Consider the following 23,979-nt stretch of genomic DNA (forward strand, 5'->3'; position numbering starts at 1 on the left):
CAAAAATATATAAAAGCACTTTTAAATAATATATGTGTATGAATAAATCACTTGTTTCAACTCGATTGTAACCAGTGTAGTAAATACACTTGCAGTTATTTATTATTTTAATAATTAGATAAATTTTGTTATACATACATATATAAATATACATATATGACAGTTACTATGTTTTGAAATTTGACATAAATAGGTATGTATTTCACTTAAACTAAAATATTAATATAATTTGAAGAAACTTACATATATGTATATGTCATATTTTGGATTTTTTAAGGGGTTTTCCATTTCAATGTGTATTCCCATTTCAATATTTGCTTTTCATTTAAGTATTTCAAAAGAATTTTCCTATTTAAAAATGTTAATAAAATTTTTAATATATTTAATAATATTATAATAAAATCAAAAAACAAATTTTCCAATTAATTTTTTTCCTTAAATAATTCTCCCCTTTTCCTAAATGTTATCGGTTTATACCGGTGTATTATCACCGCAAATATGTCAATTAAATATTTTATTATTCAATAGGCGTGAATGTGGTTCTTCTACTATAGTATATATGATTTGAATATTAATTACAATTAGTATAATATGTACGTTGCCGTGCTTATTAATTTGAAATCTTTCAAAAATTTTTTATAATATGTTTTGATATTTGTAGCTCAATTATGTACGTACAGCAATTTATAGTGAGTTAATCAATGTGAATTAATTATGATATTTTAATTTATATCGTTCAAAAATTTGCTAAATTTGAATTCTTTTTTTGTCTTAATTTTTAATTTGGGTAATTTTAGTATAGAAATCATCGGGATTTACAAAATCCACAAATTTTATTGAATTCTATTGAATTTATGTGATATCGGATTATATTTGGGGAAAATTCAGTAATTTCATAATTACATATACACATATTTATAGTGTTTAGAATGAAAGTAGGTTATTGAAATTGTGAGGAATTTATAGCAAACATACAATGTATCGAGTTTAATAATTTTAAGTGCATACTTAATACGATAGAATGTCCAACTTATATCTGAATTAAATGACAAATAATATTTTAACAAGTTTTTTTAGTTTTATATAAAAAAAGTTACATAATATTAAAACTTTATCTCGTGTAAACACACCTTTATCTGCAACATTTCGAATTTTAAATTAATTTGAAAATATTTGTTTTACATGTCAAATTATAGCGATTTTTTCCATTTTCTTATACTATATAATATTAAATAAATCACTTCTGTTTAATGTTCACATACTGGCAAATTAACATTTGAGAAAAAATTTAATTCCAACATTGATGCTAATATTATAAATCCTACATACATTATTGTACAACAAATTCCAACTTTCCAATTTAAATAAAATTTATTTGCTAAAAATGACATATAAAAACCTAATAATGTTGCTAATAATGCTATAGCTGAATATGTTAATGTTGATGAATTCATGATAATCCAATTTTCATTTGGTACTGTTGGTATAAAATAACTTTTTACAAACCATGGTAAACCTAAACCAATTAATATACCAAATGTATTTGAACCAATAGAATTACTAATACCCATAGCACCACATCCTTGATTAGTAACAAGTACACTTGATACTGCTTCAGGTATACTCATTCCGGCAGCTAATATTGTTAATCCCATAACAGAATCAGGTATATTTAATGTATCACCTGCAATTAATTTTTTCATGCATTTAATATGAAAATTTCATAGTAGAATCAGTAAGTATACTCACTCACCTACGTATGTAATAAAAAATGATACCAAATATGATGTAATCGCTAACCAGCAAACTGTTATCAAAAATGTTATATATTTTAGTTTTGGATGTTTTTTACAATTTGGTATTGTTATCCATAATAAGAATGTGATTGGCCACCGTAATACAAATATGATTAAATTTCTATTATTAAAAATCCAAGGATCATCATCTATACCTTATGGGAAAAAAGAATTAAAAAAAAATTGATTGAAAACCAAAAAAAAAAGTTATATTTGAAAAATAATTACTTTCTAAACTGCAATTAAATTCATCTATATTTTCAATATCATCTTCTAAATTATTAGACAAAAGTGGTGTGATTTCATTGACTTCCTTGTAAATACATAGAGTAGAACCTCGAAATTTACATTTAGCAGCTAATTTCCTTGCTTTATTAACCATATGACGATTACTAAGAATCATTGCTGAAAGTAAATAAAATGTACTAAAAATAATAAAAACTGTCAATGTCACAAAGTGTAATCTGTGACATTGCACTATTTTAATTAAATGCATTACTATCGTTATACATTATTTAAATACATAAATTACAAAGTGTTACAAATCAAATTAGAATTCCATTTAATCAATTTAAATTAAAAGATTCAGCTTAACATTTAATTTGTATAATTAACAGCCAAAATTAATTAAAAAATGTAATAACGAGATTGTACTTAGTATGTATGCTCAATTTACCAAAAATTTGATATTATTGCGGTTGTCAAATTCACACATTTCCATTTCACATTTTTATCATAAACCAAATTTATATTAAAATAAGTGACAATTTTTTTAGAATTATTGACATTGCTCTGTGCTAATTTTATCAGAAGTGAAGTTGTATCTTAAAAATCTATATTGCAATTGAACTAAAATGATTTAATTTGTAAAATTCGTATATTTGATTGAAATTACATAATTTATTGGAATCTCATAATAATAAAAGTATTAATTATTTAAGTGAGAATTTCTATAAACCTTGAACACTTCACCTATATACTGTAGAAAAATTAAAATTTTCCAATTCTTAATTATAGTTTACACGAAATTACAATCTTGTTAATACATTTTTATATATGAATATATATTTTTATAATAAGAAAACAAAAAAAATTTTACCTGTAATATAAATGATATATGTAATAATTAATACAAGCGCCTCATACCACATAATTTTACCATCATATAATGTAAAAATTAAACATAAAATTGCAAAACAATACATTAAACAATCTCGACTTATAGGCCACCAATCTAAATTTTCCATCTGCAATTATGGCAAGTATTATGTAAAAAACAATATATTAATTATATTTTTCTGAATGAAAAGTAGCTTATATAAATATTAACTAATATAACATGGTAAATAATAATTTCATAAACCTGTTCAGTAAATAAACCACAACAAGCTGGAACAGCTAATATATTAAAAACAGCTGAACCAACAATTGTTCCAGTTCCTAAATCTGTTTTTGTTACAAATGTTCCAATACAATTAATAAAAAGTTCTGGACTAGATACCGCTGCTGCCATAAATGTAGCACCAACAACATCAGCATCCATTTTAACACCTATAAAATTTATTTTATTTTAATATTAAAAAAAAACATATTTTTTTGTAATAAAAGTAATTTTGTTTTCTTGTATTTTTTTACTTGAACACATTAAATCAATTGCAGGGACAAAATAATCATCACAAACGACTGCTAATAACCAAAAACAATAACATGCTAAAAGAATATGTAAAATGATCCAACCATTTTTACGTTGTTCTCTTGTTAAACCATCACTAGGAAATTCATTAATTGTTGAATTTGTACAATTTATATTATCTAAATAATTAAAAATTTAAATTAATAATTAATTTTCTTTCAAGAATTTCAAATATTTAATAAATATCAATACCAGAATTTTTAGTTTTAATTAAAGGAATTAATTCCATTTCATTTGAATTTTTCTCTTCATACGAATTATTCCTTTCATTGTTATTTTGAATAATTTCCAATTTTTTTATACTTTTATCAGATGCTGGAAATGTACTAACACCAAGTAATTTTCTGCCAGAATTTATTGAATAATTTTCTAAAAAGACAATAGAATTTTCAAATTTTTTTTTTGAAATATAATTTTAAAAATTGCATATTTATGGGCGAAAGAAAAGCACATTCAACAAATTTTTAAAATTCCATTTGAAAAATTTTCAATTATTTTATTTTAAAGAAAAGCTTTAAATTTTTTTATGTATATTTTTATAGGTGTACATAATTGTATGACAGGTACAGTTAAAATTTTTATATATACACGAAAGCTACATGACATAGTATCACAGTATCGAACAAAAAAATTAGGCAAACAAAACATTTTTCTTGGGAAAATTATTTGTTTTATTTGGTTATCAGTAAATGAGCACATATTTAATTTTAATAGACACTTAATATTATTAAATAAATATTAAAATTTTCCGTACTTTAACACTTGTTAGTACCAAAAATTTGTAATGTTCTTAATCAATTTTTAAAATTTATTTATAAAATAAAATTTTTATATGATTTTTCGAAATTTGAATGAAAACTCTTCACTTGTGTATTGTTCATTTACCTTTATTATTCTTATGAATATTTGGTCGAAATAGGCAATAAAATATTATAACACCTAAAAATATTGTAATACGTATAGCTAATGCTAATGAACTTTTACGTTTCTGTAAATTATTAGTACTAGTCCAATATACTTGTTGATGCATTTTAATTATTTACTTCAATATATTTGAGTAACAAATCAATTTATCTGATAAAAGATCACTTTTTTTTTATTTTTAAAAATTTATATTCAAAAACCAATTTTTTTGGAAAAAATAAAAATTAAAAATCAAAGAATAATTTCTTGTTTATGATAAAGGCATAAAAAATATTTTTGTTTTTTTCGTATAAAAATAAAAAATATTAAAAAAATTAATTTCTTTATGGTAGCCACGATTTTTTTTAAAGATGCTATCTAATTATTAGAAGAAAATATACAAAAAAAATTATGCACTTATCTCTAACAAATATTTTGTTACAATGAATTAAAATAATTGTCAATTTTTTTGTAATAATAATTTTCTATATAATATTAATTTGCCTATATGTATATGTATAACATTAAACTAATACATAACCAAAAAAATTAATTTTTATAACAATTTTTGTTATTATTTTATTGATTTTTTTTAATGATAACGTGCTTGCATGTATATTTATTACTATCATTCTATGAATATATACATATGTATACCGTATTTGCATATGTATAACATTAAATTTCTTAATATAGATTTTGAGAAACGGTTTTCAAAATATTTACCTTTTCCTCGAACAAACTATGTATAATAAAAGGAAATTATCAGAGTCGGGATCACGTTTTATCTGGATTTTTAGACTAAAATATTATCAAATAAATAGGAACATACGTACATAACCATTGTATATATATATAACCTAATTACACCAATTTGTTATAATAACATGGTTATAAAATCTTAGCTGTTGATTGTTTTTTCAAAATTTTATTGTGTTGAATTTTTTCCACTTTACAAGGTTTAGATGCAATTTTTATTTGTTTAACAAATTTTATATAATTTCTTTTGAGGAAATTTCCTATAAATTTCACAGGAATCATGTTAAAGAATATACGATTTGATTATATACGAGAATACGATATCTAAATATTCTAGACTGTAGTAAATCTTTTACTTTACAAATTTACACTTTAACGTTCTATTTTTCATTCTTTATCATTCTATTCATATTTCGTCCCTTTTTTCTCTTTGAGTTTAAAATTTGAAATAATTTAAAATGAAATATTAAGGTTGGTAAAATGAAATATTAAGTAAACATGTTGGGTATAGAGTAAATGTAAAAATTTTAGAGTATCAAAATATCAAAAACACAATAATATTATTGTAATTTATTTGTATACATGTGTTATTTTTGCTTCTTGTCAATATACATACACGTATATTTTTTATTATCCTTTTATATAATAATATTTGCGATAACAGCAGTGTAATAAAACGTTGTTTTGTGTTTCACGTTATCTATGTACAGGATCCTTTACATCTCATTTTAACTAATTTATGTTTACCTGAGGTGTAGAACTTGTAAAATGCATTGTACCTGAAATAAAAAACAAGAAAATTTTTGCCAAATTAATTCTGTTGTTTTGTTTTAATATGCAATTGAAATAAAAATTAATAATTAGGATCGGTTTTTAAAATAATATTTAAAAAATAAATTATAAATGGAATTAATTCCGATCCGTCTATTGGTAAAATATTTTGTCATTTTCATTGTAGAAAAACTGCCGCTAATGTTTTTAAGTAGAAAATGGAAAGTTTTGAAGACAATTTTATTAATTGAATTTTGAATAAGCAATTTTATTAATTGAAATTTAGATCTTGAAATATTCAAATAAAAAATAAGTTCAAAGTTGTATACGAAAGTTGATATGAAAAAAATTTTTTTAAATTAGATTGTTGATTGCTGGTTGGTGACCGCTTCAGATGCAAATGTTGTCGACCGGCATTTACCATTATCGATTAGATTTTACGAATGAAAAATTGTATAATAATAACTGTTTAGTAATTTGATGTTTTGTTTAAAAGAATTTTATTTTTAATTTACATATAATTTACAATCAAAAAAAAAAAAATATATTCTCTTTTTTTTTTTAATTTATAACTTAAGAATAACTTTTTATACAGATTTTTTTATGTTTATTTTTTTAATTTTTCTTTTATTTTACTTTATTTTTGGTAATTTATTTAAATTGTCTTAATTTATACAAAATAATAATAAGTTTACTTTTGAACTAAATAATACTAATATAAATTTTTTAATATTATAAATAAACATTTTTCAACTTATACGTAAATTCATGATAAATTTATAATTATTTTATATTTTATAAACAAGAAAATCTTAATTATATTTAAAAAAAAAATGTGTTATTTTTTAATTTTTTTTTATTTTATTTCTTTGTTTTTGTTTAGTTGTACAAAAAAAAAAACCAAGCAAATATATTTAGATAACAAATTTTTATTCTACAATTTATTATTTAATATTTTTATAAACAATTATATTTTGAACTCATTTTTTAATTTATGTATACTAACTTGACTTCAAAATTTCAGTAACTCGATATTAATTTAGCTTACTAGTTGTAAATTGCTAAAATATTGAACAATAAAGTATTATAGCAATTTTAAAGTCACCGATATTTGGTTTTTTTATCTTGTATAACATTTTATTTCAATATTTATTCTTAGTTAATTTCGTTCGCTACAAGAAGATCTAATAACCCTCCAACTTATTCCTGAATGTTTTTACGTATTTTATATTATAAACTTTAAATTTTCTCTTTTTGTTTTTAAAACTATTTAAAACTACATAATATGCATATATGCACCAAAAATTGATCTTTTTAAACAATATCCTGGATTTTAGATAAAAAAAAATTAACAATAATTTTTGGATTGTGTTGAATTTTTATACATATATTATTTTTTCATGAAATATATATATATATCAATAAAAATACATACTCCTGTAAACAAAAAAAATACAAATTAGATGCCTTATAAAAATTACTACATGCAAAATTTTTTTCTTATTGCTGTTGTGTTTTAACAATGTTATTAATTGATTTGGCAATAAAACTTTTGTGAACATTTCAAAACTAATCAACCTATTTTTGTAAATTACAGTATATATATATTTAACATGTATTTAACAATAATATAAATGATCAAAGTTTAACAAGCAATTTATAATAATATAAAATACAATGAAATTTATATGAGATAACAATAATTTTAGATGAATTTATAAAACGCATTTAATGTAATCGTAAGATGACAATTAAAATTATTCGTATATTATACGGTGAACGAAAGAGCGCACATCCAAATTTTTATTTTGTTCTCTAGATAGAATTTTAGATTTATTGTTTGTTTGTAATTATTATTATTTTGTTAAAAAAAAATATAAATTTTTAATTCAAATTGCAAAAACTCAAAATAATTTTTAACTTAAAAGGATTTGTTTTTTTTTTGTTATATATAAACATGTACATTCATACATACATAATATTTTTAATTCCTTTCTCCTATTTCAAAAATTTGTTAATACTAAAAACGAGTTGCAAGGAAGAATAAGAAGAGCACTTTAATAAAATAAGGAAATAATAAGCGGCAAGTTAAAATTATAGTTAATTTTCTAGCAAACTTAAAAATATTTAATTTTTTTTTAATAATAAATAAATTTATTTGAGTTTCAATAAATTTTTTTGATAATTACAAAAGTTATAACGCGTAAATATATTTATTATGATGCGTAAATTGACAAATAAAAAGCTACATATATTATTTATACAATATTTTCATATCTGATATATATACATATATGTATACCCATGTTTCATATAAAAACAATCTTAATATACATTGAATAACAATTTGATATTTATGTGGGAAAAATATTTTTGCAAATGGAAAAACAATAAATCATGCAAATGTATAAATTAATATGAAAATCTCGAAAAATTAAAAGTAAGAAATTTTTATGAAAATTATTAATCGCAAATGCTATTTCAATTATTAAATTTGATATAAAATTCTCATTTTGAATTTTAACATTTCCGGGGAAAAATTACTATGATAAAACAAACAGATATGTGTACATTAAGCAAATATTTTACATATTATGAAGGTAAAACAATTCTAATTTTATTTAATTTGTCTTTAATTTTTTCTTTCTCTAAAACTAAACTGCTTTTATTCATTTCAAATATATTGAAATATAGAAAATTTTATTTTAATGTAACATAATTTGAAATTTTTTACATGTTTTTAATATATTTCTAAGATTTTATTGTTTTTAATATAATTCCAAGCTTTAATAATGTTTTTTTAATTTTATTTTATTTCAAATAAAATATACAATATTGAAAATATTTATGAAAATAATATTAAAACATAACTCTATTGATATTTTCGTTGTAATCTTTACAATATTTACGAGTACATTAATTACAAACGCAAACTATTCATTTTTTAGTATTAACTTTAAACTTTAAAAATGCTAACTTGAACATATTTTTGAAAATAAAATTTTATTTTTTTAAAATTATTCTATTTCAACATATAATATCCTTTCAAAAAGCTATTGAATTTTGTTTTTAGAAATTACAATTAATAATATTCAAAATTCACTTTAATTTTTTTTCTGAAATTTTCAACTTCTTCTATTTTTTTAATATTATTTGCAAATATTTTCTTATAAGAAGGTTACATTTACAACAATTTTAATACTTTTTAATTAATTTAGCAAAAACTTACATAATTTTTATATAAAAAGCTAAAATATAATATTCAATTTCTTTATTTAAAACAATTTTTTTATTTATATTTTATGCCTGCCAAATTAATAATATGTTTGTATATTATAATCTTTAATAAACACTTTCGTACAATCATTGAATCAATTGCAATATAAATCTTTAACTATTTATTTAGTCCTTATGTATATCTCAATTTAAAATTCAATACCAACAGTTAAGTATAGATTGAATAATATTAAGATGTATTTAAAGTAAAATAATAACTATCAATATACTAACAAAAAATACTTAGTGTTAAAATAGTTATTGAGAAAATGAATTGGATGTAAAATTATAAAATCTAGAATTTAATTTTTATCTTCTTCTTCTTCTTTACGAAAGTTATGAGAATTAAATTTAAACTTAACTCAAAAAAAAACGTAAACCTTTCTTATTTAAAGCCCGCAAGTTGGTAAATTTACTCTAAAGAATACATTTAATTCAATCAAAGTAGCAAATATTAAAAATACCAAATACATAATTAGGCAAGCTATTCCAACTTTTCTATCCAATTTAAATTTACTTAATGAGAATGTAATATAGAGCAAAAATAATGTTGATAATAATGTGATTGCTGAATATTCTAAACCAGCCGAATTTATGGCAACAAAATGTTGACCAGCTTCAATTGGTGAAAATGCTGCTTTTATTAACCACGGTACACCAAGGCACAATAGAATATCAAAAGTATTAGATCCAATTGAATTACATATTCCCATCGACCCATGACCTAAAACAAAATATGTTATAATTGTAATTTAAAAATTTGTAATTTAAAAATTTTTATAAATAAGAATGTATTAAATTTACCTCGTTTGGCTACAATCACACTTGAAACTGCTTCTGGAACGCTGGTTCCTGCTGCCAAAAATGTGATACCCATAACTGAATCAGGTATTTTTAAAGTATCGCCTTTATAAAAAAAAAATGTACATAAATATTAATATGAAAATATAGCTACAAATGAAATGAGTTATTATACCAATTATAGTTATCATCCAAGCAACAACATATGACAGTGATCCAATCCATACAATACACATGATAAAAGTTAAAGGGAAAAGTTTTTTAAATCTTTTTTTCTTACAATCTGGTATAACGAATCTAAATAGTAAATGAATTGGCCAAATAATTAACCAAGTAAATTTTGCAAAACATTTTCCTTTTGGCCAATGAGTTAACGAATAACTTTCGTAATCCAATTCTTCTCCGGGAGGTTCTGTTGCGGGCGGACTGCTTGAAGAGTTTAAACCACCATTTTGTTGAGGAGTATCAACCTTTTCTACTTTTTCAACTTTAGTTCCAAACTCAGTTTCAACTATTTCTACAAATAATAAAAGTATAAATTTTACATAATTGAATAACAGCAAAAACATAGTACAAAATTCAAAAAGAAAAAATAAAATTTATTACCTTGACCTTGTGCAGTTTTTGGTTGTGCTGTGCTATCAACAGATCTACTTCGTGATTTTGCATTATCTACACCCTCTAAAAAAAAACAAGATTAAACGATTTTTAAACATTTTAAAAAACAAATTAATTTCTTACGTCTTGCACATCTTTGAAGTGCTTTATCATTAACCATTATACCAATATAAACTCCATAAAGTGAAACCAATATTAATGCTTCATACCATTCGACACGTTCATCATGCATTACACATATCAATATCGCTACAGTAATTCCATAAGCTATACTGTCTCTTGTTAGAGGCCACCAATCTAATGGTATAGTCTATTAAAAAATTAAGTGAAAATTTCCAAAATTATAATTTATTACACATATATATTATACATATATTATTTTTTATTAGTATATATATTAAATAATAATACATATTAAATAATAATTTTAATATATTATATATATACCATTCCTGCGCCTATTCCACAGCACGCCGCTACAGCTAATATATTAAAAACTGCTGAACCTACAATAGTTCCAACACCAATATCTCCTTCTGTAATAAATGTTCCTATCACATTTACAAAAAGTTCTGGAGCTGATGTTGCTGCTGCCATAAATGTAGCACCAGCTACATCATTCGACATATTTAAGGCTAATATACAAAAAATAAATAAAACATTTAATAAATAAACCATTTTATATGACTCTAAACTGTTATAGTTACCTTTTTTTTAATTAATCATTTTTAAATCATATAAAAAATATTGCCATAATATTATAAAACACTTACCCGCACATATTTTTTCAACTGCAGGTACGAAATATTCATCACATACTACAGCTAAAGCTACAAATAAATATAAACTTGCTATAACGTGAAGTACTACAAAACCGGACTGTCTTTCTGCTTCTGTAAAAAGATCTTTTGGAAAGTCATCTATCGCTGGTGGGGTACAATTTAAAGCTGAAATAAAATTTATTATAAAATTTAATATTTAAATAATATTTATTTAAATTTTATATTTAACTAAATATTTAAATATAAAATTTTATTATGCAATATAATTTCTTAAATTTCATTTTCAGAAAAAATTTTAATTGAATTTTTGAAAACAGAAGCCATTTTTCTTATTTTTTCGAATGAAATAATTAACCATATTCTGTTAGTCGCATCACTTGAATTTTTCAATTACAACCCATTAAATCTAGTGATGCAACGAACAGAATATAGGTGATTTAACCGTATGTGGTTTTTTAATATTACACTTCTTAGCTTATAAGATATTAAATCTTAATTAATTTTTAATATCTATAAAAGAATTTCATTTAATCTTGCTCAACATGCTATTCTTATTTTATAAATTTACAATCAATACAAATCAAAAATTACATCGTTAATTTAATATAATATGTATATATAGTAAAAATTCAATATCATAATATTATACTGTGATTTAGTGACCTTATAGTAATCGAAAGAATTGTAAAGGTTAACATAGTTTAAATTTTAGGTGAATGAATTGCCCTTTGTTTCGCGCTTTATTATTTATTTATTTTTTTCTTATTTAATTTTATCGAGTGATTTGATTTAAAAAAACAAACAGAATGTTGTTGTTTGTATCCTAAAAAAAATTTTTCTTTTATTTATATATTTTTTATTATTTTATTATCTCTGAAATTTTGTAATCCAAATTTATATATTATAATTTATAAATTTTCCAAGTGAGTAAATGTATGTAGATACACGTATGTATACGCAATTATAACTACAATTTATAATACATACTTGTATAAAGTACTAAATATATATATATTTGTGTGTGTATATTATGTACAACAAATAAACTTATTTAATTTTTATTTAATTTAGTTAGTTACTTAATTCTATATTATAATACTTTTTTTTGTACATATATATATACATATAATTATATAAAAATTAATAAAATGTTTTCATGACATTAAACTATTTTAGATGACTAAAAATAGTGACCAATTAAGATTTTTAACATATTATTGAAAACGATTAATGATTCTATTTTTTATTATATTGTGTATAACAATATAATATGTATAACAATTTTTGTAGGTGGGTAGGTAGGGAATAAAATAATCATATACATATAGTAATAATTAATTATAAAATTGTTCCAAAAAAACGAATAACACTGCCACAATATCAAAAAATTTATACGATTCAAAATAATTTGATTTTAAAATTTTAGCTATTTTGATATTTTTTTTTACAATATTAAAAAATATTTTAATTTTTAAAATAGTTATAATTTATTAAAATTATGTACATAGTTCAACGTGTCATAGTAGTTAAAAATTTTTTAATAATATTCTTTTAACAGTGTGATATGTTATTGAAAAAAATCGGTTACTACTCGATTGAAAAAAATACGGCTACTACTCGAAATAAGACAGCTTTGAATTAAATGTTCCGTTATACGTACGTGTTTTTCCTTAATTTTTCTCATTCGATTTTCTAATTTCACATGTCCTTCATTTTCATTGAAACGGAAATTTTTCGCTGTCATTCACTTTTAAATTTAAAGATAAACTAATAAGATTTACGAAAAATAAAACAACAGTAATAAAATTATTAAAATTTTTAATAAAAAATAACTTTGATACACCTAAGTATAAACATGTGCAAATACCTACATACAATATAAATAATTATACGAATATAATAATAGCAATACGAATATAATTACACCTATAATTAAAACATCCGGTTTGATAGAAAACCATTTCAAAATTTCTTTAACGGAAGCCGGTAACGATTCTTTGCGGTAATTTCTTAAAAAGAACGTAATACGCATAATTATAAATTTAATACATATTTAAATATACATACATACATATTTATAATTTTTTAGATCTTATTTAGCTTGTTATTTGAAAGCTTCTTACATATTTGAATTTATTTAAACATTCAATTAACAATATTTATATGTGCACGTTTTAAAATATGTATATTGAGGATCAATTGAATTGGAATTCTTCGTATATTTAAGTAATTAATTAAGAAAATCTATTAGAGCAAATATTTACAAAATAAATCAAAATGATATTGACATTGAAATACAGTCGAACTACTTCACAATAATATTTGCATAAAATTTGTGTATAACTGTAAAAAAATCTTTTAAAAATTTATTATAATTTTTTTTTAAATGACTACATTTTTCATTTTGACTGATTTTATCAATATATTCGATTGAATGAAGCATGTTCCATCGATTTGTCAATATGACAAATGACGACATTAATTTGATAAATTGTATGAGTAATGAAATGCAAATAATAACTTTTTAGACCGTACTATATAAACAGTGTAGACACATTGTTGGTTTTTACTCCAAAATTAAATTAAAAAAGCCAAAATTAAGATAGCACTAACATAGTTACAAACTTTTAAATAAAGTTACCATAAAGAATTAAATTTTTAGATGAAACCAAATATAAAAAATTTAGTCACATGAAAAAAAGATAACTGAACACCTGTGTTAATTCTAATTACTAAAGAATTATTTAAAAATATCATATTTCAAGCATATATAATTAAAAACTTTATTAGATTAATAAAAAAAATTCCCATAATCAAAAATACTAACAAATCTTTTTTTTAAAATCACATTATTTACAAATACACTTATTATGTCTGAAAATGCAATTGTGCACAAAAAAAAAATTTTTTTTTTTCAATTAAATTGTACATAAATTTTAAAATTCCTTTACTATATACTAATTAAGTATTCTATTGAATTGAAAATTATAAATAAAATATTAAAATTAAAAAAGGTACAAGCGACTCACTCATCTTTTCTTTTCGATGTAATCCAATTTAAATATAATTTTCCGTATTTATCTACAAATTATAATTTTTTCTTTAATTAAAAAAACAAAAAAGAAAAATAATTAAACAAAAGAAAATTATAATTAAATGCATTTCATTAATTTTTAAATCTATAATTGGTATATCTCCTTATTTTTTTTATAAAAAGAAAAATGTTCTAGACTTATACAAACTATAGACTAGATAGATTTGCCTCGTTACGAAAGCATATTTGAAAGTAAATTATAAATACATTTTAATTTTTAAATAAACTTGAACAAAAAAAGAAATCTGTCACTAAAATAATAATTCAAATATCTGTCAATATCTGGTCACACTCCCACTATTAAACAAGATATTATAGTCATACATACATTCATATATAATTTAGATACAAAATTTTATTATTTGTTATGTGTGTTGATTAGCTTAATTTAATTTAATTATGATGAAAAAATAGTGATGGAATGTTGTACAGTGCGAAATATTATTAAATTTTCAATTAACTCATTTGTATATAATTACACGGTTAATTTGAAAAAAATTTTTATAAATTAATAATAAAGTATAGTTATTACTAATTTTTTGAGTTTTTATTACCTAACTTTTATTTTTAATTTATTCTACACCAAAAAATAAATAATTAATAATATGGAATGACACAAAAATGACAAACACCTGCAATTTACCATATCCCGAAAACATTTTCAAAAATTTTGGGGTTATATTTTCCCAATTTAAAGTTATGTGGCGCGATTTTCCAGAAATATAATTGGAAATCATGACAAGGCCCGAATTTTTGAAAATTTTTAATGCCGTAATGTCGACCCCCCACCTCAAATCTTATCGTTTCGCCGGCCCTCTCATTTCCTTCGACATTACTGTGAAACCGTCAGAAGTCCATAATACACAATGCCCCCAAGGTCGCCCTGCACCGTTTCACCAATCCAGATTTACAGTGCAGGTACCATACACCCCAAGAACCGCCAAGGCTCAGTAAAAAAATGTATATTAAATAAGTTGAATTTTTTGCATTCTTTTTTACATTATTCACATTTCCATAAAACATAACTATCTGTAAATTAAAATATAAGCATTTATTATGTACAAGCAATCATATATAAGAAAAAATTTTGTGACGTCAAAACATTTCTTATTCTCCTTTCGTCTAAGAAAATTGAGCTTGTGCTCAATTTTTTATATTCATATTCCTAATTGAAATTAATTATTTTTCCTTGACAATACAATATAATTATTTTGCATTATAATATTGATTTCAATTTATATATAGAACTTTTTAATAATTGGCAGCATTTTTTATTTCATTTCTTGTTTAAAAGCTCATCTTCTAGACCCTATTTCAATTTCTTTTAATTTTTTTTAAAATTAAAAACGATTCATCAGCTTCTGTAACAAAATTGTGTCTGCCATTACTGATAAATTGTTGATCTAATCCTTACTATCTTTCTCACTATCTTCCTTTTCCTTATTAAATGAAAACGACTTTGCTTCGCAATTTGATAACTATCATTGTTTTTGCTAATTCCTGCTAGTTTGTTTGCATGACAGCTCATGCTTAGCTTGATAATAATAACAAATTCATTTTACATAAATTATATATAATAAACAATATGGGCTGTAGAATTTATGAAATATTAATACAGCTTTACTGCAAATCCACATTACACAAACTCGAGAAAGATGTGCTACTTTACAAACCAATTCATTTGATCTGAATTAATGTTTTTTTTCATAAGATTTCGACAAATTCTACAGAACAATAAATATTCCATTTTATGTACAATATTGAAAATAATAAAAATGTTCTTACTTTTGCAATAATTGCCGACAACAATAATTTGTAATTAAAAATATAATTTCTCTAATATATTTTCATTACAAAATACTTTGTATACAAAATATTATTGAAAAATTGGATCATTATAAAAAAGAGAATTTAAAATTTATGCACGAACATATATGTACTCGTAATTATAAATATTTTACTTTAAATAATCAATACTTAAAAAAAGAAAAAATATTAAATTCAATTTTATTTAATTTTTCCCAACAAAGTAAAAAATAGAAACAAAACAGTAAAAAAAGTGATGTTATTTCCTTTTATTCAAAGTCAAATCCCACAATTGTATTTTACGCAAAATGATTGATGAAACACAAACTTCCGAAATTAAAAAAATAAAAATGAAAATATTAAAACAAAAAACAAATAAATTTTCATTTGTACATTATTTATGTATACACATTTTACGTGTATAATTTTTAAATACACGCTAATCTTTTAATTATTTAATGCATACAATTACTAAATTACTTCTATATCAGATTATTAATTACAAGAAAAATGTTATTGTTAAATATTCACTTTTTATATATATTGTTGTCAATACAAACGTACATAAATAAATTTCTATTATTATTTAGTGTAAATTTAAGAATATATTGGCGTTGATCTGTAATAATTTAGGATATTTAATCATTTAGAAAATTATTAAAAATATATAATTTAATTAAGGGTATAATGATTAGTGTTAATTAATTTTATAATATAAATCTTAAAGTACGTAATGCACTTTATTTATGTTTCCATCAATAGTAAAATTTGTATCCATCCGTAGTTAATCCTTTTAACCCCTAGTGTATACGAACACTATCCAGATAAAATGACAATTAATTTTATTGAAAATAATGGAAAAGTATTGATTATCATACAAGAGAAATTAAGATGCTTATTTTTAAATTTCTTCAATGAAAAATGCTTTTACTGCAAAATTATATAATTAGAAATTATAGCATTCTAAACGTAAAATATCAATTATCTCCCTTACTTTGTTCAACATAAAGATACCAAAAACTAAAAAACAGATAAAAATTTTAAAATTAAATAATAGCTGATATAAATCTTGTATAAAAACAAATGTAAATATTTTAATAAAACAAACTGAAAATTATTTGATTAATATCATGCAATAAATTTTTTAACATCAATTTTTCTAAAACGTGAAAAAAACCATATTTTAAATTATTATAAATCTATATACATATATTTTATAAATATACGTTATTTTTTTAATTAAATATATTAATTTTGATATAAATTTCTTTAAATTTATCATAAAATTTCAATAAAACATGTATACAATGTAGAGAGAAAATTGTAAACGTGTGGTCAAAAAAATTAAAAGCTACAAAATTTGATTTAGAGATATGAATAAAATTAATTTATAGATTCTTAAATATTCAAGATAAATAAATATTCGAATTAATAATTATTTATAGCAATTAAGAATTTCGCGTAACATAATTGCTGCAGTCGGAAATTTTAATTCTAATAAATAAAGATTTATCATTATAGAGTTTAATCCACTAAAATAAAATCAAACGTGAACGCAAAGAAAATGTTAATTAAATTATTAATATTTTATTTGCGTTCACAATTAATAATTATTAATAAAATTAATAAATGTAATAAAAATAATTACAAATGGAAAAGATATTTTTAAAACAAGTTATTCTTTAACTTAGATAAATAACATATAATGTTTAATAGGAACTGCTGCAAAGCTAGGTATTTAAACATCTAGAACTACAATAGAAAACTCTACTAATAAAATAAAGATACCAGCAAACAAAATTTTTTTTAGAAAATTTAAGCAACATCCAAATTTTTTGTTTCAGTTACTAGATTTTTAAATTAGAATGGATTGAAGATCTACAATAGTAATTATAATTTTTCAGATTTTTAACTTAGAATGAATAACAACATTGAAAATCTACAACCATTATAAGTATTAATGTTTTTTTCTTGTTTTTTGTAAGTATTTTTTATGGTAATAAATAATTTTTTTACAATTTCAGGAATATAGAGAACGAAAATACTATAACGCAATGCTTTTACCTGCAATTCCAATATGCAAATACAATTTAAATTTAAATACTAAAAGTGGATTTTTAAAAACAAATTTTGTATCGCTTAAAATTTTGTATAAAACAGTTTTTGCATTTGTAAATTAATGTAAGAAATAATTAAATTAAAATTAATGTTCAAAATGCTTTCGCATAATTCGCTAAAACAAAAATTTAAAAATAAATCAACCTATATTTTTATAAAAATGCAATATTTTTCGGTAAATTTACATTACAAATCATATAACAATTTAAATATGTAATTTTAACAGTTTTATATGTAATTTTTCAAAACTTAATTTATCCCTAAAAAATTGTGTCTGGAAGATCGATCTGATATATTGTATATATTTTTTGATGAAGAACGTATTAAATTTCTCTATCTAAGAAAAAATACTATATACATACACCATTTCCCTTGAATATATTTTAAAATTTATTTATCATAAACTGTTCAAAAAAAAAAAAAAATGAAAAAATTAAAAAAATATAAAAAAATCAAAAGCAAGCAAACAATTTTAATATGATTCTTTTCATAAGTAATTTAAAAAAATTTTCTTATTTATATTTTAATATCTTAAAACTTTGTACAATATATACATTATATATTTATATATATATATATATATATATATATATATATATATATATTATGTATATATAAATACGTACATTCTGATTAAGAAAATTGGACATTTTTGCGTAACATATCTTATATATTTCTTATATATTGTATGATAGTGATATTATATGCCTATATTATATATTATGTATTTATTGAATAAATGTACATATACAAATGTACGTTTATTTGTAAAAAAAATATGAATAAAGTAACTTTATATTAATCCCAACGACAATTTAGTTCACTTTAATTTAATAATCAAAAAAATACTTTTTTTTTTTATTTTTTTCATTTTTTTTTTTTTTTGCATTTTTGAACTTCTTATAGTGATCATTTTTCTTAAACTGATTTTAATAATGATATTTTTTTATATTATGATGTATGCATGATACCTAAATACAAGTGAAAGATGTTCAAATATATCTGAAGATTGTATAAAATAATGTTTGTACCAATGTACATATGCATGTATGTTTATAAATTTTACACTTATATATTGTAAAAATACATATTTATACTTATATATTATATATAATATATATTTTATATTATCTTGAAATACTCATATTATTCAATATTTTTATTTTATTCCTTCAATTTGGTGAAAAAGATATCTAAATAAAACCTAAGCTTTTATTGTAATTTGAAAATATATATATATAAAAAAAAGTTGTAGAAAATAAAAATATTTTATAATATCAGTGATGTAGCTGATGTGATAATAAAATTGTTATACTATTATAATAATTACTAATTAAAAGGTGTACCATCAAATATTATGGATTATGAAGACAAAATAAGTAAGAAATAAATTTTCTAAAACAAAAAACAAAAAATTATTTGAATAAAAATAACTAATTACTAAATACAAATTTAATTATAATTTTTATAAGATTTTATTCAAATGTTTTCAAAAAAATGAAACCATTAATATTATAATAAATTATGCAGTGATGTTCCAATATAATGAACGACATAATGTCAATGTCGTAGATCATATTTAAAATAAGATCATATTTACTAAAATAAAGTTAAAATTGTGTTAATTTTTAATTCATATATGTATGTAACAAAAAATTAATATTCATTTATTTTTGAAATTATAAGTCAACTTTTCTTTTATATTAAGACGCTATATGCCATTCTACGGAAAAAAAGCTGCACCAACTGCAGAAAAAACTTAATCGAAAATTTTTAAAACATAAATAAAATATGAATACATATGTGTAATAAAATTAAATAATGGAAAATGTAACGGACATTGCTAGATAATTAGAGCCTAAAGTCAACTTAATTCAAAAAATTTATCTATTCGTTATATTGGAGCGTTTTTATTTTTCCTATTCGTTATAAATGATAGTAAATAATATTCATCTAGATTCTAAACTAAGTAAATTAATTTTACTAATAAAGTCAACTAATAGTTAATAATTTTAATGAGAATTTATATAGGATATCTAATTATGAATATCTAATTATATGTATTCTAATATTAATATATTATTTTTACTAAAAAATCATAAATACAATTAAAAAAGATCACCACACATATTAAATATATAGTTTTAAAAACAAAAATCAATATCAATATTATATTATGTACATAATATATGTTATATAACATCCATAATAATAAAAAAATATTATATAAAAAATAAACTTCTCTAAGAGTTTTAGGTTTATATATATGTATATATATATATATTTTAAATTTTCATTCGCCACTGATAATTTTCTTGATAATTTTATTTTATTTTATTAATTTTAATATAAAAAAATTTTTGTATATATATTTATTTTATTGAAAGAAACACTTTATTATTAAATTACAAAAAATACATTATTATAATATTGTATATCCCAAAAAAAAAAAAAACAAAATAGAAAAATATAAAAAATAATAATAATGAAAAAAGGAAAATGATGTTTGTCATTATAATTATCTTTTTTTATAGCTCTAAATTTGTTTCATTTTTTATCTTTTTTTTTTGTAATTGTATTTAAATTATTTGATTTTTCAAATTATGTTATTATTTTTTCACAATTTTTCACTTCTATAAATTCTACTGCTTATTATGTTTGCACTTTTAATTATAGATATGTATATACATATATGTTTTGATATCCGCATTTTTCAAATAGATAGAGGAGGACTATTAGTCTAATTATTAAATGCAGGTATCTTATTGAAATAGGTACCTGTAATAATAATTATAGTTAATTTTTTATAAATTGATTATAATTTTAATTAAATTAATTGGTCTTATATCCAGATTCATAAAATATAATATGTAAATTACAAATCCAACTGTTACAATTCCTACTGTTTATCTATTATTTTAAATAATTATTTTTACTATATAATTTTTTGTACGATATACTATTATTCTTTTATTTTATAATAATATAAAAAGACCCGTAAATTTAATAAATCTGTTTTTTTTTCTTTTAATTATTTAAGACACACTTTCATTAGCATTTTAATTAAATGAAATTCAAGAAGCTTTTTATTTTTATATTTTTATTTTTTTTTTTCTTATTGGTTATGTAAACGTTTCTTTAATTGATTGAAATTTTACCGTTGTGCGTCATGATTATTTTATAATTTTCCTTTTTTTTATTCTTTAAAAAAGCTAATATTACTCTTTTCAATTGTTACTATACTTAATCACACTTTAATTAAATCATTTATATTCATAAATTTTACAAAAAATAACTACGAACAAAATAAAAATTAGTTTTTGTTAATCTATTTAAAAACATAAAAATGAGAAGAAAAAAAAATAACTTTTTTTTTGTATTATGTACCATTTGTTCTACTCAAACCCCAATAATCTTCCATGTTTATGATCGGTCGGTAGCCACTAGCGAACTAAGTTTTAATATAAAAAAAAATACAAAATTTCGTATCCAATACTAAGTTAGTTTTTTTTTTTATTGTTTAGCTTCATACGATTACAATTGTATGAAAATATGTATATATAAAAAAAAAAAAAATGAGGGTACAATGAAATTGAATGCATTAGTATATACGTACAGAATAGTCAGCGGTACTTTATAATAACTCATCCTATTCAAAAAAAAAAAAACATGGTCCATATACGATTCTATATTGTGATTTTAAGATTTCTATATACATAAGTATGTAAATAGTTTTTTTTATACTATACTATGTTAGTATTTCTATATAATGACAAACATACTATACAGTTTACAAAATATATTCATGCATATATAAATAACAAAATACAATTTTTCATCTGCATATTATAATATAATAAAATTTTATATAATATATGTACATAACATATTTATATACATAATATTTTAGGTATCTTCTTATATATTGATATACATCGTAAACGTAAAAATATTGTACACCTATCTACATTTTTAATATCTATAGCTACCTTACTATACACATGTACATTACATTTGATCATTGGCACGTATCTTTAGAGCTTTGATTGTATTTCAGATCTTAAAAATACACCGTTTCTATAAAACGGTAGATACAATGCAAATCAATTTGTATTTTAGATATGGATAATAAACTAAAAATATAATATCATTTCTAATTATTAATATAGTAAAAATATAAAATTATTTTATTTTCTGACAAATGTCATTTACTAAATTTAAATTTAATTATAAATTAATTTAATTAATAAATTAAAATACTGTACGAATTACAATCTTGACATTCTTTCAAAAAATAACGGTTAATGCACTATTTTTTTGTATTTACATATTCTGACATATTGGGTAAATTCGTTTAAAATTATTTATAAATTAAGCAAATTATATTTACCTGAATACCTTTTTGGATTCCATTTGATTATATGGGGTAAATACCAATAATGATTTTGGACAAAATAATTCCTTCCTCCTAAATAAATTTCTTATAAATTATCTTTTATTCCTCCGTCTGCTTTGTGAAAAACCTGCTTTAGCGCGAACAAAACTATAGTTATAATAGTTTTTAATTTATTTAAACGATGTTCAGAACAATCCTCCAAGTAGATACATAAATAAAATTGAAGACGTATCTTGTTTGTGGTCATTTAATTTTTCACCCAAAATTAAGAAAGTTTGTTTTTTCTCATTGTGTTCTTAAATATGTTTAAAATGTGTATATCTCCAAATTCATCATGATGTTTTATACTCAACGCAACAAACCGTAAATATATTAAAACCGGAATTCTATTAAGAAAAATTTTTTGTATACGATTTGACTTAACAGCCCGCTTCAAATTTAAATAATTTAAAAAGAAAATATTTATTCTAGAGATTCTTCTTCTGTGTAACATATTCTCCCAAATTACTTGCAATTTCTTTAGAGTCCTTAAAGAATTTTAGATCTCTTTACTGTACATAAAATGCTTCTTTAATTATTTGTAATTTTCTAAAAAAATTATGGGTACTAAAAAAAACTTGCAAATATAAATGCCATGCTCATACATACCATCTATCGTTATCTTTTTTAATTAGTTATTCCTTGGTAACACTTTATATCACTCATAGGCAACACTTATGTTATTACAAGAGTGTAATCCAATTTTAATTTAGATATGCGGTCGATTTTCCGATTTTGGAACTTTTAATTAAGAGATTTGAAAAACTTATTCAATATATTTTTTAAAAAAATTAGTACATCAATATTTTTAAATGTTCTAATTTTACTTACCTAAAAAATCCGATAAGACTTTTATAATTTAATATAACACAATTATTTTTTGTGTATTTTGAAAAAATTGACTTATTTATCACTCTGCTATTTGTTTTTAAATGCAAACTTTTAAGATAAAGCTTAGTTCTTAATTAAAGAAACTTTACTATTTGTCTCTTCATTGATGATTAACGATTTCGCCAAATCAAACGCAATATCTGTCATTTGCGGAAAGATACACCAAAACTAAAACTAATTGAAAAAAGTAATTATTTACATGCATACATACACATGTAGTCCATTTTCAATCATTT

The 23,979-nt window shown here is 21.0% G+C and overlaps 2 protein-coding genes across 6 annotated transcripts; both read right to left on the reverse strand.

Moving 5' to 3' along the window:
• Positions 1–1,247: 1,247 nt before the first annotated feature.
• On the reverse strand, positions 1,248–4,519 carry LOC129616899 (sodium/potassium/calcium exchanger 3-like). The gene is made up of 8 exons (XM_055532407.1): positions 4,375–4,519; positions 3,793–3,858; positions 3,432–3,608; positions 3,160–3,347; positions 2,896–3,043; positions 2,025–2,201; positions 1,754–1,951; positions 1,248–1,684 (listed from the first exon to the last, which is right to left on the reverse strand). The coding sequence occupies exons 1-8, from the start codon at positions 4,517–4,519 to the stop codon at positions 1,248–1,250; spliced, it is 1,536 nt and encodes a 511-aa protein (XP_055388382.1).
• Positions 4,520–9,147: 4,628 nt separating this feature from the next.
• LOC129617875 (sodium/potassium/calcium exchanger 4-like) lies at positions 9,148–21,858 on the reverse strand. Of its 5 annotated transcripts, none has more exons than XM_055532926.1 (9): positions 21,805–21,850; positions 21,576–21,712; positions 11,391–11,564; positions 11,065–11,252; positions 10,741–10,927; positions 10,606–10,680; positions 10,175–10,516; positions 10,003–10,104; positions 9,148–9,922 (listed from the first exon to the last, which is right to left on the reverse strand). In XM_055532926.1, exons 2-9 carry the CDS (start codon positions 21,586–21,588, stop codon positions 9,588–9,590), a joined length of 1,416 nt encoding a protein of 471 aa, XP_055388901.1. In that variant the 5' UTR covers positions 21,589–21,712; positions 21,805–21,850; the 3' UTR covers positions 9,148–9,587. The 5 variants fall into 5 exon arrangements, with proteins under 5 accessions (XP_055388901.1, XP_055388898.1, XP_055388891.1 ...); XM_055532923.1 differs by having other exon boundaries at positions 21,576–21,745; positions 21,805–21,837; XM_055532916.1 differs by lacking the exon at positions 21,576–21,712 and having other exon boundaries at positions 21,805–21,858.
• Positions 21,859–23,979: the final 2,121 nt, after the last annotated feature.

This window comes from Condylostylus longicornis, unplaced genomic scaffold, assembly GCF_029603195.1.
Source record: "Condylostylus longicornis isolate FDR11 unplaced genomic scaffold, ASM2960319v2 ptg000006l, whole genome shotgun sequence".
NCBI classification, from domain to species: domain Eukaryota; kingdom Metazoa; phylum Arthropoda; class Insecta; order Diptera; family Dolichopodidae; genus Condylostylus; species Condylostylus longicornis.